Source organism: Poromitra crassiceps (genome assembly GCF_964638095.1).
Source record: "Poromitra crassiceps genome assembly, chromosome: 9".
Taxonomy (NCBI): domain Eukaryota; kingdom Metazoa; phylum Chordata; class Actinopteri; order Beryciformes; family Melamphaidae; genus Poromitra; species Poromitra crassiceps.
The window spans coordinates 27,386,536-27,404,758 of record NC_139630.1 but is presented as its reverse complement, the minus strand read 5'-3'; the positions used below and the strand labels follow the sequence as shown (position 1 = coordinate 27,404,758).

Here is an 18,223-nt window from a genome sequence, read left to right as displayed (position 1 = left end):
CTAACCTTACTCTCTCCCTGACTTTACGCTAACGACAGCCACATGGACCCACCGAGCCTGCTCTCTCCCAGGTTCAACACCCTCTCTCATTGGTTATTTGATCGTGTGTTGGTCTGTCAATCATTTGAGTTTAGCTCAATGCTCTGCTCTGGTTGGTTGGTTGGATTGGTTCGGTTCACTCACCTGTTTTGATTCTAGGGTGAAGTTGCCCTTCGCACAATCAGGGATGCAAACTCACCAGAGTGAAAAAGGTGACAGATACCAAGGCAGACACAAAACAAAATCATTCAATTAAGTGCCCTATTTTGGGATCAGAAAGGTGACTGTCACCTAAAGGTGACTAGTTTGCATCCCTGCACAATAATATGGAGTCAGTTTTAAAATGTCCCACCTACAGTAATAGAGAAAGACCCGGTCACAACAGAATTTCTGAATATATCAGTGAGAATTTTAATTTAAAATGACCTGCCTCATCACGAATTTCCCCAAGGGGGAATGAAGTGATATCTTATCTCACACGGTCATTCTATCAAAATCTCACTCAATCAAATCTGAGATGAAAAGATGTCTTGGTTTACATTTGGAGATTGCAGATTGGGCCTGGCTGCAACTTTAGGTGTGGAAAAACGGATCCTGAATGGGCAATTTTATCCCCGAATCGTCACTTTCAGTTGCTCTGCTCTGGCTTACGGTGTCGTGGTTTCAGTTTGGTTTCCTGGTTCCTGCCAGTGTTTTGGGTTTTTTTTGCTGATAGCACTTTGGTGTTTGTGTGTGTTGGTGCTGTTTTTTCTTTACCATGGGTACAAGCACTAGCCCACTTGAACTGGCTTTAATGAGTATGATGGAAAATGTGCTACACTGTATTCCTTTGCGTTTGTGTTTATGCAGTCAGTGCATCTGTGCTCTGTGCTTGTACCCATATTCCTGCCTCCATCACAGTTGCACATTTTGGCTCATTCACCACATGCCTGTTTGATTATTGATTATTTGTTTTATTGTATCCATTTGTTTACCGTATATTATGTAATCTATTGATTTGTTTTTATTTTAGATGTTACTGTTTTGTTGTTTTTTTAGACCCCCCCCCCCATTTTTGATTTGTTTCATTTTCATCATTTATTTTATGATTTCTTCTTTCCCATTTCATTACGTTTGATAGTTCTAATTGGATTTGATTTGTAGTGCTTATTATTTATTTTCTCCATTTTATTTTGTGCTGTGTGTGTCTGCCTTCCAGAGTCCACTGAGAGTGCATGGGGAGAATATTTATGTGAGGCACAGTAATTTAATGTTGGAGGTTGGTACTGGCGTCGCCTGATGGTCGAAATATCAAACTACATCTTTCTATGTACTCTCTGACGCCATCAGAACTACAACTCCCTCTGTACTACTGTACAAGGCTGCTGCCCTCTCGCACTCTCAGGCTCTGTGTGCATGCCGGTGTGGGGGTGTGTTTTGTGTGTGTGTGTGTTTTGTGTGTGTGTGTGTGTGTGTGTGTGTGTGTGTGTGTGTGTGTCATGGCTAGATTCAATTCACTTGCAATTCAGCCAATTCCAGACCCCCTATCCCCCCTCTATTGAGAAACTTTTGGTATGAAATGGCTGCCATGTGAATTGACACCAGCCCTGATTGTGTGTGTGTGTGTGTGTGTGTGTGTGTGTGTGTGTGTGTGTGTGTGTGTGTGTGTGTGTGTGTGAGAGAACGTGCATGTGGGCGGACTTTTATGCATGCTCTGTGCATGTTGAATGCTGTTTTTGCGACAGTTTTACCTCGTCGTTGGCACCCTCAATCGCTGATTGGTTAATGAGTTTGATTATTTGCCAGGAAAGCTTCGTCTAACCTGACTAACACTGCCTCCCTAACGCACACAAAATGAGCTTTCTTCCTGTTTTCTGGCTGCCTGTTGATTGGCTGCCAGCGTTGATGTGTGGTTTGATAACGTACTACTAAAACAACAACAGATCCCTCTATGGAACATGGGACTGATAGTGATCCTAGTGCCATGAATGATTGTAGGCTTGTGGGTTAGACCAAAACCAGTGCACACAATGACACACCACCGGCAAAACATGAAAACCACTGACAGGGCTATTTGCATTGTGCACGCGCACGCACACACACACACACACACACACACACACACACACACACACACACACACACACACAGCCAGCCAACGATTAGATAGACCACGTACCTTTAGCAACTTGCAGTACTTTTCCAACTATGTCCTCTCAATACGCATTACACATTATCTGGTTATTTCTCAAGATCAATAAATCATTCATATAAATACTTGGTCTGAGGAATATCTTATTGTTAATGTCACTATGTTCACATTTTCTGAGGAATATCTCATTGATCATGTTGCCATCGCCACAACATATTAGCGGTCTCATGTATGTCAGTGTATATCTATGCACTGTGCAGTATCCTTCTGAAAGACCGTGCTCTGTGTAGCATGTACATGGCTATTTGTAGTCAAGAGTAGGGAGGGTAGGGGAGAGAGGGAGAGAGGCAGACACACATTGAGAAAGTGCAGATGAGGAAAAAAGTATTTAGTGAATGATAACCTGATGCTGCCAGATGGGGGCGCTATTGTTTTCACAAGACACGCACGCAGCGTCAGGTGAAGTGAATGAGGGCGAAGGAGAAAATGTCCGAAGAGGATCCTGGTAGAATGAAGGAGGGAGAGAGCGAGGGACAGGGTTTCTCTTATCACCACTATCAGTCCCACGTTCTGTTTTCTGCCCTTCTGTTCTGGCCCACTGTAATGACGTGTCTTCTCCACAAGGGGCGGAGAAGCCTCACTGCAGCCTGCTTATATACACACACACACACACACACACACACACACACACACACACACACACACACACACACACACACACACACACACACACACACTTTCTCATAACAAATTTGACTAAATTGAACAACAATATCAACTTAATTTGGAAGTAAAATTCCGTTTTACAAAGCAAACGGCTCCAGTGAGGCTTAGCATCCATCTTGTCTTCTTCCTGATTGACAGACTAATGTTCCTGTGACCTGTTGAACCGAGTTTGTCCCCATGCCTCCATCCCTCTCTCCTTTTCTCTATCCCTCTTTCCCTCATCCCTCTCTCCGTCCCTCCCTCTCTGTCCTCAACCCTTCACTTTCATCCCTCCATCCCAACCGTATCTCTTTCCTCTGTCCCTCTGTTCATTTCATTTAATTTCCATTCTTTTCCTCTCCTCTCCCATCCTCCTCCCTCTCCCCCCCATCCACCCCATATCTCTCCATTCCCCACCCACGTATCCTTTCCTCCATTTTGCATCCCTACCTCCCATCCTCCCTCGTTCATCCCTGCCTTTCTACCCCTCCCTCCACTCCCTTACCTCCCCCTCCCTCCCCCCCTGTTCCCCTCCCCCCCCTCCCCATTAGGACCATGATAAGACCCAGGACGAGGTCCTGAAACACCAGGCTAGCATTAGCCAGCTAAAACGCTCCTTTATGGAGGCGCCACCTCCCTCTCCTCCTCAGACCAACCAGTGGGAGAAACGTCTCACCTCCTCTCCCGCCACAACGCTACGTATCCAACGGCAACAAGTGGTACGTGTGTGTGTGTGTGTGTGTGTGTGTGTGTGTGTGTGTGTGTGTGTGTGTGTGTGTGTGTGTGTGTGTGGCTGTGCCGTCCGTCTGTCTGGGCGTGTCTAGAGACGAGGGGGAAAAAGACATGTGAATTAAAGGGGCATTTCACCGGAAAACTAAATATTAATAATAACCTTTTGATTCCATTGATTGACTGACTCGGGTGAAGTGCCCTTGTCCATGGCGTTTGCAGTGCTTCAACGCTGTATTTGTTTACAGTGTCCAAAAGGTGGTCTTTTGCAGCAAACAAGTGTTATTGCATCTGTCTGTCCCTTATACCCAACTTCTACCATGTGTTGGGAAGTCTGACCAGCAGCAAGGCATTCATTCATAGGATAATTATTTGATAGTGTGCTAAACTATGTAGGTATCTCGCTTTCTTTCTTCCTTCCATCCTCTCCTCTCTTCTCCAAGGCAAGCACCATTCACTAAATCCTTCTTGTAGTTTCTCTCTCTGTCTCAGCCAATCAGTGATCTCCTCTCTCTGTCGTTAGCCATTGGTGGTTTCTTGCCCTGGTGTTCTCTTTTGCGGTTTGAATTCAATAAATCCACCAACTGGGAATTAGGAAGTTTCTCATTTGGGGGGGGACTTAGTTGTCAACAGAGGCTGAACTGGAGCGTGGAACACACACACACACACGCACACACACACACACACATGCACGGCCGCACGCACGGCCGCACGCACGCACACACACACACACACGCACACACACACGCACACACACACACACACGCTGTGTGAGTTTTCAGATCTCCAGTTCAGGCTGTGTTGATGTCGGTGTCTTGGATGTCTGAAAATGCCCAGTTCCCACTTGTCTTGGATGTTTTTTAGAGACTGCAATCCTTCCTTCCTTCCCTTCCACTCACTTCTCCCTGGGAATTTCCATTTGCTTTTAGTGCTCACACGTTTTTTTATTGCTAAATCTTTGCTTTCACATTTGCTCACTAGCTTTCACTGCGCTGCTCATCACAGTGTTTGGAATGGATCTCAATTCCAACATGGTGGGATCGGGCTTTTGTGCTGCATCCTGAATGGGCAGGTTCTGGTTCTGATAGTGGCTCATGTGTAGTCGTGCTCTTCACAGTCCCTACTGCCTGAGTGGTTTTAAGTTTCCTCTACAATACTGACCTCACTTTCTCTGCTGCACTGCTCTAACCGTTTCCTCCTCCTTTCAGCTGGACGTGCATCACTTTTCAGTTCTGCTATATTCTGTTGTCGGTCCCATTCCCTTGATGCTCTGCTCACTGTCATGATTAACATTTTGAACATATGGTCATATCATTTTTACATGTCATAAAGCATGGCTGTTTTATCATTGTTCTGTTTTTCTGCTTTCTGTGTGTGTGATTTCTTCTGTTTTTTCTGCTTTCTCTCAAATGCCTGTGTGTGTGTGTTGCTGTAGAGCCTTGAAGAGGAGATAGCTTCCATTCTTTTCAGTAGCCATTCTGGCATCGGCCTATGTTCAGCTGCAGCGGCTGCCTGCAGCTCCCCCGAACCGCCACTAGATGCCGCTGTTATTTCCACATGTTCATCCTCCGCTACTTCCGCTGCTGTCTGCAGCACCACTGAACCACTAGTGGCTGTTATTTCCCCAACGACCGAGCTATCCGGCGCTGAGGTGCTACTGCTATAGCAACATAGGAGACAGTTTACTTTCATCGCAGCCTATGCACAATTTAAGACTTGCTTCTGCTAATTTGCTGGTTAAATAGATCACTTTGCAGTTATTTCATTGACTGTATAATAAGAACCTGTTTGGGGAGAGGCTTTCCATTTTTAAATTTGGGAGATAATTCTCTCCGTAATTTCATCACATTGAAAGTAAACTGGCTTCATATAACGCTTCAACTATTTGTAGTAATGCTTCCCGCATGCATTTTTACAAACTACTCTGTTTCTCTGCTCTGAATGCTGAATGAATGCTGGTATTTCTTATAAATCCATGTTGTATTCATTCCTCTTAGGAAGCATTCGTGTCGAATGCATTGTGGATGCCAAATGGTCATAGTAAATCCAATCCGAAGCATCTAACAACTGTGAATGTTCTCTATCTACGTGGCTTGTTTGGATTCATTGTATGCCAATTTTAACGGTCTGCTCCATTCATGAATTTGTCCCTTACCGCCCACATTCAGGACAAGTGAACACTCTAAAAACCAGCTCTGCTAAAAAAAATATTGAGGCAGCAGTTTGCATCATGCTATATACAAAATATATATCATCATGTCTTTACTATTAAGATCATGCTTTTCAGAAACCAGAACAAGTGATAATATCTTAAGGAGAGAGAAAACAGGGTACAGAGTTGTTCCCTCAAATGGTGCTGCTGTACCTTTAAGGATGTCTGAGAGCATGAAAGCGTAGGATTAAAAAATAAGCGTATGATTAAAAGTAAATAATTGAACATGCGTTTACATTGGAGAAAAAAGAGGAACTGATCACTTGTTTAATAACTGGACACGAGACCTTTTTAAGATCTGGATTTTGCACTGAACTAAATCCATTAAGATTGTGGGGTCATTAACACTCCATGCAATATTGGATTTGTTGGTTTATTTGCACAGCAGATGGACATCTGCTCGACTCAACTCGATTCAATTCTTTATTTCCATTCATCTACTCTTATCTTCTATCCCTTATCTTCTCTTCTCTTTATGCTCTCTCTACTGCCTGCTGCAATGAACTAGCCTATACTATATGGAAATTCCAATAAGACTCTCCCCGCCCTCTGCCCAACCAAATGCAACCCCCTCCCCCCATGCTATGGTAAACAATACACTATTGCAAAGGGGGCACTAGGTGCTGACAATGATTACGTCACTACTGGCCTGTGATTGACAGTTGTCATGGTAACTCTTTTGTCACGCAGGTGAGCGAGCCCCAAACGGAAGCAGCTGATGCTGATAATTCAAACGCCGACACCAAAGAATCTGCAAAGGTGGTCCTAACTTACCTCTATTACTCCATCCATCCATCGCTCTTTTTATCCATCCTTTCTTTCTTTCATCCGCCCATTCATCGCCAAAACTGGCAACTTGAAATAACGTCTTTTCATGTTTTCATTCTAGCCATCCATCCTCGCCAAGATCTGTCCATCTCTGACTCTTTCTCCACTGCTTCTGTCTCCTTTGATCCTCTCACTCACTTTGCTTTTTCCCATTTTTGTCCACAGTTGAACATCCAGTCATTTCAATTGGCTTTTCCATCCTTCTTGTATTCTGTATTGTGGTCCTGTGTTACTTCCTTCTCAGTGAAGGTCGTTTCATTTGTTTACGTTATTTTCTGTGGTCATGTTACACTTTTGTTTTGTTTTTCTCCATGCGCGTGTGTTGTGTGTGTATGTGTACATCTTTGTGTGTGTGCGTTTGCGTGCGCGCAACACACACATATGTGTGCATGTGTGTGTGTATGTATGCGTGCGTGCGTGCGTGCATGTGTATGTGCGTGTATAGACAACCGAAGTTGAAATAGAAGAAACCGTTGTCGTCCAAGAGGTTTCCAAGGCAACCAAAGCCGGACTAGTCACGGTTAGCGACAGCCCCCCCGCTGCCCCGCCTGCACAGCAGGAGGCGCGGGAGCAGGCGGTGCAGGCTGCCGAGGAGGCGGCGCCCGCGGAGGAAGCCAAGCCCGCCAAGCAGGAGAGCGTTTCGTCAGAGAGCGAGAGCGACGACGAGGCCGAGTACCATCCGAACATCGCCGTGTCCGTCTCTCACACGCAAATACCAGAAGAGAAGGAGGAGGAAGAGGAGGAGCCGAGGGAGGAAGAGGAGAAGACGGCAGAGGAGAACGCCCTCTCGGTCCCAGACGCCCCTTCCCTTCCCGCTGACGCCGGCCAGCCTGCAGAGGAGGCCGCCTCCGGAGAGGGAGAGCAGTCCAGGGAAGAGGAGGTGCAGGAGGAGGGAGGGAAGCAGGAGAACACAGAGGAGGAGGCGGAGGAGGAGGAGAGAGGAGAAGAAGAGATGGAGGTGGAGGAGAGCACAGAAGATCCCATGGTGACGCCCGATGAAGCCCCCAATGGCCACGCCCTCCCAGAGGAGGAGACGCCCGGATTGGTCGCTTTGGCAGAGGAAGAGGAGGAGCCTAAAATGAATGGAGAGGCCTCATTGGCCGAGGCAGAACCGCGGCCGCAGGTTATTTGTTGCTCTGAGGTAATTTCTTCTCTGGGCCAATCGCGGAGCTTCGCTGGGCTTTGATCCCTCCTGCCAACTGTAGACACACCCCACTTTTCCTTCCTGCTTGCGTGAATATTTAGCCCCCATGTATATTTCATATCAGCCTACAATCAGTCTACAGTGTATCACTCCCATGTATATTTCATATCGGTCTACAGTGTATCACTCCCATGTATATTTCATATCAGTCTACAGTGTATTACTCCCATGTATATTTCATATCAGTCTACAATTAGTTACTCCTTAGTTACTTATATTTGTCATGTGAAAACTCGTAAGTCTAAAATTTGAACTTTTTAGAAACTGGAAAAAGTCCCCCTAAAACCTAATTTACACATGTTATACCTTGGGCAGCTGGTTCTCCAAGCCTTGATTTCTAGCTTTAGGGGGAAGTTGTCAATGTCCACAAATATTGAATGAACCAAGTTGAAAAGATTTTGCTTTTCTTTTTTTCTTCCCCCAGAAGATTTCAGATTTCAAACAGACACCCATGTAGTTTTTAAATTTTAGAGTGGGTTTCATGCATTGTGCAATTATGAAATGCCTTTCCACATGGGTGAATTTGTAAACATATACTTTGTTAATTCAAGTAGGATATTAAAAAGGGGGGGGGGTGCAAATATGGTTTTCACACGACAGCATTGATATCAAGCTACAGTGTCAGAGAACTTTACCCCTCCGCCCGATCAACTAGTCCCCTAAGCTTCACCCATATACTGTTCTATATAAAACCCTACAGCAAAGAGGGAATCGTCCTTTGATGATACAATGTACCAACTCTTTGTTGGTGTGTTGGTGTCGGCATCATGTGACCACGCCCTGCATAACTCGTCATTGGTGTTGATTTTGTTTTTGTTTTTCATCATGTGTGTATATTTTAATTTGACCCCTATCATCAGCATAGTCCATTCCGCCCCACATAGTGTGGTGTGCCGCCGTTACTGCCTCCATTTTGATTCCACCTCCCTATACATTATCAAGCATACATCGTGTCCCTCTTGCTGCATTGTGTTTGACTTCTGTACCTGTATTTGGAGGTTTTAAATGCATGACGCTATTAGATGTATATTTGCTGTTTGCTCTGCATGCCACATTTCACCTTTGGTGTCCGTTTCCGTGCCCTGCTTGTGTTTGGCAGTGATGCTTCACCGTTGCTTTGTAATTGGCTCATCACGGTCACCACGGTAACAACACCAGTAGAAATCGTCATTGCCAACCACTTGCCGAAATGCCTCCCGCTCATTCGAATGTTGTCATCTTGTGCATGATGTTATTTGCATTTCAATTGCCATTATGTCCGTCAGTCATTGAAATGTTGTTTGTTTCATCGGGTCATGGTTTATGCATGTTTGTGCTGTACTGTACTGTGCATGTTGACACCAAAGATATTTCTCTAGTTGTGTGTTATTTGTTGCTGTTTCAGCTGCTCTTGTTCTGCATGACATGCTGTTTTTGTAGACATTGTAATATTATGGTTACATTGTTGCATGTTGGGTTGCACATTGTAGTTGAACAGGCGTTGCACTTGTCATATTGTGTTTGTGTCGTATGTGTCCGTGCATGATGTCGACCTGCATGTGTTTGGCAGCTTGTAATATAGGTTTGAGTATGACTTTTGCTGCATGTCTTTGCATGTGTACGTCCACGACTATCGCTGCGTGTATGGCAGCGGGGTCACCTCCCATTCAATACAATCAATTCAAAGGGGAAATGTGAATAATTTGCTAATAATGAAGCACTCAATGATTTCTAAAAGTATTTTGATAGTTTAATGCATTTAAACTATCAAAAACAATGCATTGATTGACTTGGAAGTGACTTTGAACCCAAAGCTGGCTGCGTCTGTGTTCCTCCATCTGTCACAGGTTTGTGTTTTAATATCTCAACCCCCCCCCCCCATCTCAGCCGCCTGTGGTCAAGACGGAGATGGTGACCATATCAGACACCTTCGCTGCCCAGAAGACTGAGATCGCAACGAAAGAAGTGCCCATCGTACATACAGAGACCAAGACCATCACATACGAAGCTGCACAGGTGCACATCTAAAGACCATATGTCTTTGTTGCAAATAGCCAAATTAGACTTTTTTTTGTCGTTGTCTTGATACGTTTATTCTCTTGATATAAAATGTGAGGTACAAGAGTTTTCCATGCGTTTCCAAAATATGTCCGATGTTTTGGTTGTACCATTACCATAGGCCCTATTAATGTGAATATCGATGTACCGTATTGTTTTTATAGCTTATTTTGTGACAACGGTACATCCTGATTCGTTCCTCCTCCCACGCAAAGAGAGGTTGTTTAGAGGAATGATATGTTTTGAAATATATTGAAATTCAAGACAAAAGTCTATTCTAAATATTATTATCTAACAAAGGATACAAAGATATTCCAGTGGTAATTAACAATGCGCTCTCTCTCTCTCTCTCTCTCTCTCTCTCTCTGTTATTAGTTGGATGGCACTGAGGATGGTGAACCTGGAGTTTTGATGACCGCTCAGACGATCACCTCTGAATCTCTGTGCACAACTACAACCACACACATTACCAAGGTATACACACGGACACGAGCACATGTCCACGCGTGGCTGCCATTATTGCACACATGACGCAAACAGCCGGACGGGTCTTGCGCACTCATCACAAACCAGAATCTGTTTATTCCAGACATTAAAGGGCGGCCTATCAGAGACGAGGATCGAGAAACGCATCGTCATCACCGGAGACTCTGACATCGACCACGACCAGGTCAGCTGCCATCACACAGCCCACCCCACTCTTTACAGTTCACACTGTACGACAAACTCGGTCGATACAATTAACTTCTCTCACACATTTATCACTTGCCAGGCAGATTTATTCTTCATAGAAGGAAATCGCAATCAACAGGGAAACAAAGAAGCACACAAATCGGATATGCCGTCGATGGCCAATGACCGCAAAAGGTTCCGTTGTGGCCAGCTATTCTTTTTGGCCAAAAAAACTAAGGTCCACAAAACGGACTTGCCGTGACTTGTTGAGCGTGTTGCTCACAGTCTGAACGCACGGTTGATTTATTCATATCTCAATAGACACGCCCTCGAGCTATCAATCACACAGGAGATCCCACCCCTTGACTGTCATTTACTCCATCTATCCCTTCCATCTGTATCATTTTTTAATCAAATCAATGATTTCACCCATCCTTTTTTACCATGTTATCTACGTCTGTTTTCATAACTCTTCCGCCACTGGTTAGTTTGATTTGCTGTCTTTATCTTGGATTGTCTGGATTTCGACAGGAACAGAAAATCTCATTTTTAACTTTTGGTGTCCCAGATCTGATCTATTCCACCTGCTAAACCAGCACTGAGAAGATCATATCCGAGTCACATGCAGTTTAAAATTTGATTCGTTTGTGAATTGCAGACCTGGCAAAATGTCACTCAAATACATTTCAGACATTTTCAAATAATGTGATGGCTGCTTGATATATTATTTATTTCTCAAGTGGTGCACCCTCTTCTGAGGCTGTTTAATTACTTTCACATTAAACGGAATACTTGTCAGTATGGATCCAAAATGGCTGCCGCAAACTCCTCACAGATGGCAGCTGTAACAAGTGAAAGCAGAGTCAAGATAGATCGCGCTCAAGTAGCTCAAATATTTGAAAATGTATTTTGCTAAGGTCTGGATCTTTGTGCACAACTCCTCTACCATTGTTGTTTAATTTGCCTATCTGTTCTCATTGGCTGGATTTACATTTACAAGGATACAATTAAGCATATATATATAATATATATATACCGGTGTATATATATATATATATATATATATGGGCGCGCGCGCACACACACACACACACACACACACACACACACACACACACACACACACACACACACACACACACACACACACACACACACACACACACACACATTAAACACTCAGTTGTTCAGTCTGAGATGTAAAGTGAAAAAGTGGAAAGTGGAAAAGACATAGTGATAGTAAATCCAGCATTCTGTTCATTTATTTATTTGTGCTTCTTATGTTATTTTTCATTTAACTTCATCGTCTCCCCCCCCCTTGTCCCTCCTTCCCCCACTGCCTGCTCTACTTGGTGCTGCCACTGTGTGGTTGCCCTGTGGTACTGCAGGCATTGGCCCAGGCCATTAAGGAGGCCAAAGAGCAACATCCTGACATGTCTGTTACCAGAGTGGTGGTTCATAAAGAAACTGAACTGGCTGAGGAGGAGGATTGACTGAACTCAGGTAATAATAATAATAGTAACGCTAATTATTATTATTATTATCATTATCATCATTATTATTATTATCATTATTAATGGTGAAAGTAGTAGTAGGGGTCTGTTCATTAACAACAGTGGTGATGTATATACAAATGTAGCTTGCCGAGGAAGAAGACTGAACCTAGATGAGGTGGAAAAAAGCATGTACTACCCTGTAAATACTAGGTATTTACAGGGTTCCTACGCAGGTCTGGAAAAATATTTAAAATTAATTTGATCATTTCCTTGAATAGTTGAATTTAAAAAAAAAGCCTGGAAAAAAGTTTGTGTTGATGTTCGGCTAGACTCTAGCTGAGGGATGCTCTTAATACCCAGCCGCTGCCTGCATTATGTCAAATATCCACCAAACTCAAATTCAGTCAAGAACATAGAGTCTGCCTGGAAAAACATTGAATTTTTAAATATAAACCATGTAGGAACACTGCCAACCATATCACATATTCTGATATTTGTCACCATGCAGAACAATGTTCATGTATACAGTGATATGACCTAGTTAGCAGGGGCAAGACGTCTATCTGCATAAATCATATTGAACACCAGACAAAATCTTCAAACAAATCAAGATCTGAAAAAAGTATGGCATTTTTTAATTGGAATTGTGTAGGGCCCTGTTTTTAGGGAGAAAGCTTGATGCAAATAGTATAAGAAAGAGGTGATTCGATTGAAGAGAATAGCCAGCTATGGATGGCTTTACAACAGTGTTTGAGTTGGAAAGTGGGCTTGTGTGTGAAAACTGTCGGAATGCTGGACTTCCTGTTCAAAACGCCTGCTGTTTTACCTGCTCAAACTAGTCTGACTCACCTGGTCAAACCTAGTTTGACTCACATTATGAGCCAGACTAGGTTTATGAGTCACAGGAAGTGTAAAAACATTGTATTTACACTTCCTGTTAGTCTCTCAAGCCAGACAGTCTCTTCTGCATAAGGTGAATAATACTGCAGGTACGCCACCACGCCACCGTGCCTCACTGCCCTCATGTATTTCTCCCCGTGTCCAGAGTTGAAGGGCCCCAGCGTGACGGTTTCCTTTGACATCTAGCGGACCTTCATCACCCCACAACAACCAACCTTGACCGACTGAAGAAGAGGAGAAGAGCGAGGGAAGGAGGATCAGACGAGAAGAGGAGGGAGAGAAGTGGAGACGGATGGAGAGAAATCTCTTCCCAGTCAGTCTTCCTTATGTGTCTGTGGTGCATCTAAATCCCTCACTCCAAAACAAAGAAAAAGGAAAAAAAAATCCTCACTCTTTCTGAAGGAAGAAAAGAACCACTTTGTTAGCTTAACATTTGTAGCGTGTTTTTATTTTTTACTAGTGCATTTTTCTTTTATTGTTTCTTTTGCAAAAAGAGAGAAGATATTGCTATGATTAAACCTGTAGGGATGCACTGATACCAATCCCGGTATGAGATTAGATGGGGCCACTAACCCTATTTTAAAATTCATAAGTTGTTGTAAAAATATGATACCAAGAACCTTCTCTAACACTTGGAAATACCCCCCCATCAAATTTTCACACATAGAAGGATGTCCGTGCTTTCAAATGGAGAAAACGTTTTGTCCAGTGACAAACTAATGTTCTTCTATTCTAAACTGTCTGGTAGAATTAATGAATCACATTGGTATTTGATACTTGAAGTTTAGTACCGGGTACTTGGAATTGGGAATCAGCAGTGAAAAAAATGGTATCGGTGCATCCCTAAAAGTAAAAATTGTATCCAAATATTTAAACTACAGCTCCCTCTTGCAAGCAGTGGATGTAACAAAATATAATATGGTAAATTATGAACTGTTGTATAGAAACAACCATCTCCGCAAGAAACAGGTCAACTTTTGGTATTTGGAATGGCCTCCTTTTTCCAAGGTGCAACCAAAACCAACAATCTGACTGACTGTTCAATCCTGGTCAGGTGAATGCCTGGTGTTAGTGGTAGCAACAGAACCAGCTGTGTCAAATGTTATTACATTTTGTTACTATGTAATTACTGTAATTACAGAAACTAGGGAGCTGTAGTTTAAACATGGCCATAAAACCAATCAACCAGGTTTTTGAGAATTTACGATTTCTTTTTTAGGTGTAGTTTTTATTCATCCACATTCCTTGTGTGTTGACGAGCAGCTGACGTGAATTCATTTTCTGTTCAGTTCACTTTTTATCTCTAAAAAGAGAAAACGTTTTACCTTAAAAAAAACACACACACACAAGGAGTCCTTGAATTTGATATTCATTTAACTTGGGAATCCAAATGGTGCAGGTGAAATTAATTCATTGTCATATATTTGTGACTGCTCCATCACCAGTGACAGCATTAATATGTTTTAATGTACTTTTAGAATATGTGAAAAATCAATTTAAACTGAACGTGAATTGACTTCGAAGCTAGTATACAACTTTTATGTACAGTAAAACTAAAGGTTAATGGGAGCAGTGAGACAGCATTTCATTGGTCAAGCGCTCTCCCTGGGCCTGCCCACTGTATGACACTAACCATTCCTATTGGGCCGCAGGGAAGCGAGGGAGCAGTAAACAGGTTTTTTAATTGAGAGAGGATCAGATTAGGAGATAGAGGTGGCACTGGTGCTAGTTTTTTTCTGCAGTGCCAACTAACGCTCTTGACTCAGGAGTGCAAATAAGAAACTGAACAATGATGCAAGTGCTTCACTCAGCATTAGACCATTTCCACTACGGCTAAAAGAAATGCTGCTAAGTGAAAGTGACAGTAGCACTGGAATTTAGTCAGCTTAGCCCCCTAACAACCCACAAAAAATCCAAGAACCGTTTTGTACCACAACCTGCACTGGAGCCAGAACATTTTCATTTCACTCCTAGCTTCATACCAGACCAGGAACTATCACACCCACAAACCCTGCTAGATGCAAGACTATCTGGGAACACGTCTTCACACTGAGCGATGTGGGAGTTAAGTCTGTCAAATTTACAGTATATACATCACTATCTTGCAAGAGTATCTTCAGCAAGTCTAGATAGAAGGCTACTGTGTTGATTGGTTTTTCAGTGTGTATAGATGAAAGACTATCTGGGCTCATGTTAGACTTATCTTTGACCTGACCCTGGCTGTGTTGTAACTGGTCTACTGCAACCAAATATTCTGCAACGGTTGTCATGTTGTATGTTTTTGGCCTATTTAAATGTCAAAAGCTACACGGCCAACTGCCTTTTACTCTCCACAGCAAAGGCATAGCGCTCTGAAATTGTTCATTGGAACTACGACAGTAAGAAGTATTTTGAAACATTTTTATTTTATTTTTTACTTTGCAACAGTTACAACATGACAGTACAATGCAACCTAAAGGGAAGTGTATCTAAAAGGGTTTGCAGTGCTCTTGAAAGCCCCGAATGGAATCTGTTGGCATTTTATTCATTTTCTGTCGTCTTTTGCTGAAAATGGTACGTTACAAAAAAAAAAGGTTTTGTGTCAATAAATGCAGCATTAAATCTGTTAGAACAAGGCAAGGTTTGCTTGGTTTACTGTATATTATGCAGATTGTAAATGTTAGGAGAGAAGAAACACATTCCACAGAATTCAACTGATTCTTAGTGAAAAGTGACACAGAAAAATGTGTAAACTTTCTACTTGGGCCTGCCTAAATTTGGCCACACCCTCATGTCTGACTGGACCATGGAAGAAAGTAGAGAGAATGGCATTTTGAATTGGAGTAAACTTGTCTTTTTCTTTCTTCCTTTTTTCTTTGGAAGAAATATTGACATACATTTCCCAGGTGTCAGACTGCTATTTACTGCGGCTCACAATTGCTATTGCTAGAAATGAGTGTGATATTTCTAGTACGTAAGTTTTCTCCAGTTTGAAAAGTTATTGTCTGGACTGAGGCTTGTCCAGCCAAGTAAAAGAGGTTCTAACAATCTTGGGCTTTCTATTAGGGAACCACTGGTCTGACCTCGACTATGCAGTTATGTGACATTCCAGGGGGGGGCAGCAGTAACCTGCACCCCCCTTACAAAGAGACAAAACACATGAAAAACACAAATACACCCAACACTAGGCAGCTTGGAAGCTTTCGCTGTTCCAAAAAAAAAAATCCAAAAGCATTGGTTATATTACAAAAAAACTATATTTGCAGAAATATTTTTCTTTTGTTTTTCAATCTTACAAACTTTATTTTGTCTTTTCTCTGTGAAACCGATCTAGTTGTTGAAAGGTGGGATTTGTTGTGCCCCCCTCTTCGATATTCTTAATATATTTCAGAGTTTTTCTTTTGTTTGTTTTTTACATTTTAAGAAAATGAACACCACTATAAATCAATTTTCCTACCATCACCATTTCCTGTTTGTTGTAGCCTCAGGTGTTTCCTCTGTTAGGGGGCTTGAGCTCTGTTTTAACCAATCACAGGAGCTCTGTTTTAACCAATCACAGGAGCGTCGGGGCTCCGAGGGCTGGTGTTCCAAAAAAAATTATATTTTCTTGTATGACTTGATGTGTCTTTCAAAACCTCAAGAAAAGCTCTGTCATAAAATTTGTGTTTTGCAATTAGTTACTTTTTATGAACATAAAGGAACAACTTTTGATCAATGTGAGCCATACATAGACAATTTGCATTTTCCATTGGTTGCCAAGTCAGCTGCACAATACATGGATTAGTAACTGATGATTCTATGCCAGCTGATTTAAAAACATGTCGGGGATCTCAACATGATGACATGGAGGTCACTGGTTTGTATTTTTAGCCAACACTTCTTATTTACAACATGGCAACCTTAGGTATTCAGCTGATGCTCCCTAAATACATCCATGGATGCTCCTATTAGTCAATCTCTCTCTATATATATATGGCTCTAGCTTTGGAGGAAGAAGTCAAAGTTATAAAAAAAAAACAGTAATTGGATTAGTTATGTTTGATCTTATAGGCTTTGTACCGCAGTACGCCTGGATGAAACCATTTTGTAATTTAAACAAATTCAGTACACTTCTGCCCTAAAAAAATATAAATTGCAAAAGATTTTTTGGAAAACAAACCACCTGCATTGGCTGATATGGGAAGCTTTGGACAAAAGGCCCCGTTGCTGCTGCCCGGTAGAAGTCCGCCCCAGAATTTCCTTTGAGTCTGCCAATGATCACCAGTGTTTTCTATCTAGCAGCTTCACTGTCTTGTGTGCCCCACCCTCACTCCCCCACACACAGCCACTCCTTCCCTGTGTAACACTGTTTAAATAAAGGATTGTTATACTCTGAAATGAATATGACTGTTTTTCCTTTATTAATGTATTCTTTAATCCAGCTGTTCAAGCTTGATTTATGACCAAAACCTTTACCACAGACTGAGCATGTATTTCTTTTCTCTCCTGTGTGGGCTACCATATGTTGGTTCAAGTGTCCTTTCTGACCAAAACCTTTACCACAGACTGAGCAATTAAATTTCTTCTCTCCTGTGTGGACTATCATGTGTTGGTTCAAGTGTCTTTTCTGACCAAAATCTTTACCACAGACTGAGCAATTAAATTTCTTCTCTCCTGTGTGGACTATCATGTGTTTCTTCATGTCTCCTTTAAATCAAGTTATTATTTTGAAAATTTAAATCCCAGACATCAGGTTGATCCTGATGGGTTCTTTAGTCAAACAGCAGTCTGTCTTCAGTTTCATTGACCTCCAAAGAACAATAACTCAGTGCACCAGGCAAATACAGGCACGGTATATCAGGGATCTGTTTGGACTGCAGTGGGTGACCTGGATTCTGTTGTTAGAGAGGTCTTGAAGCATTTGGATAACCTTAGATCCGATGTCTGATGACCGATTATAATTACCCCTAATTTGCAAGTGTCTCAGATTCTGCAATTGGTGAAGCTTTAAGAAATTCCTTTCTGATACATCATCTGTGCCAAGTGTGAGGCTTATGAGCTTTGGAAATACATTTGGGATTTGAGGAGTGACTCCTCCCATAGCCCATACTGGGTTAAAGTCAAGGTGGAGGAGATTTGGTGCCACTGATGCTACACGTCCCATCTCCTCTGATCCAATTTTACGAGCCAGTGTGAGATTTGTCACTGTGGCTGGAATGGAGGTTGCATACTGCCATACATGCGGACCCATGTCCACAATGAGGGTGGTCAGGTGATGGAGGTCAGCCAGCCATTTGTCCAAGTGGCCCTGC

General features: G+C 42.6%; 1 protein-coding gene across 3 annotated transcripts in view; it reads left to right on the top strand.

Annotated features, from left to right (window-relative positions):
- Positions 1–17,303, top strand: part of epb41l2 (erythrocyte membrane protein band 4.1 like 2) — a 69,375-nt gene extending 52,072 nt beyond the window's left edge. Inside the window, exons 15-22 of one of the 3 annotated variants that reach the window (XM_083643318.1) lie at positions 1,238–1,297; positions 3,427–3,594; positions 7,090–7,785; positions 9,715–9,843; positions 10,261–10,359; positions 10,475–10,555; positions 11,946–12,060; positions 13,099–17,303. In XM_083643318.1, coding sequence (XP_083499444.1) covers positions 1,238–1,297; positions 3,427–3,594; positions 7,090–7,785; positions 9,715–9,843; positions 10,261–10,359; positions 10,475–10,555; positions 11,946–12,050 — 1,338 coding nt within the window. In that variant the 3' untranslated portion in view covers positions 12,051–12,060; positions 13,099–17,303. The remainder of the gene's footprint in view (positions 1–1,237; positions 1,298–3,426; positions 3,595–7,089; positions 7,786–9,714; positions 9,844–10,260; positions 10,360–10,474; positions 10,556–11,945; positions 12,061–13,098) is intronic. The other 2 variants (XM_083643319.1, XM_083643320.1) reach the window with 2 other exon arrangements.
- The last annotated feature ends 920 nt before the right edge of the window (positions 17,304–18,223 follow it).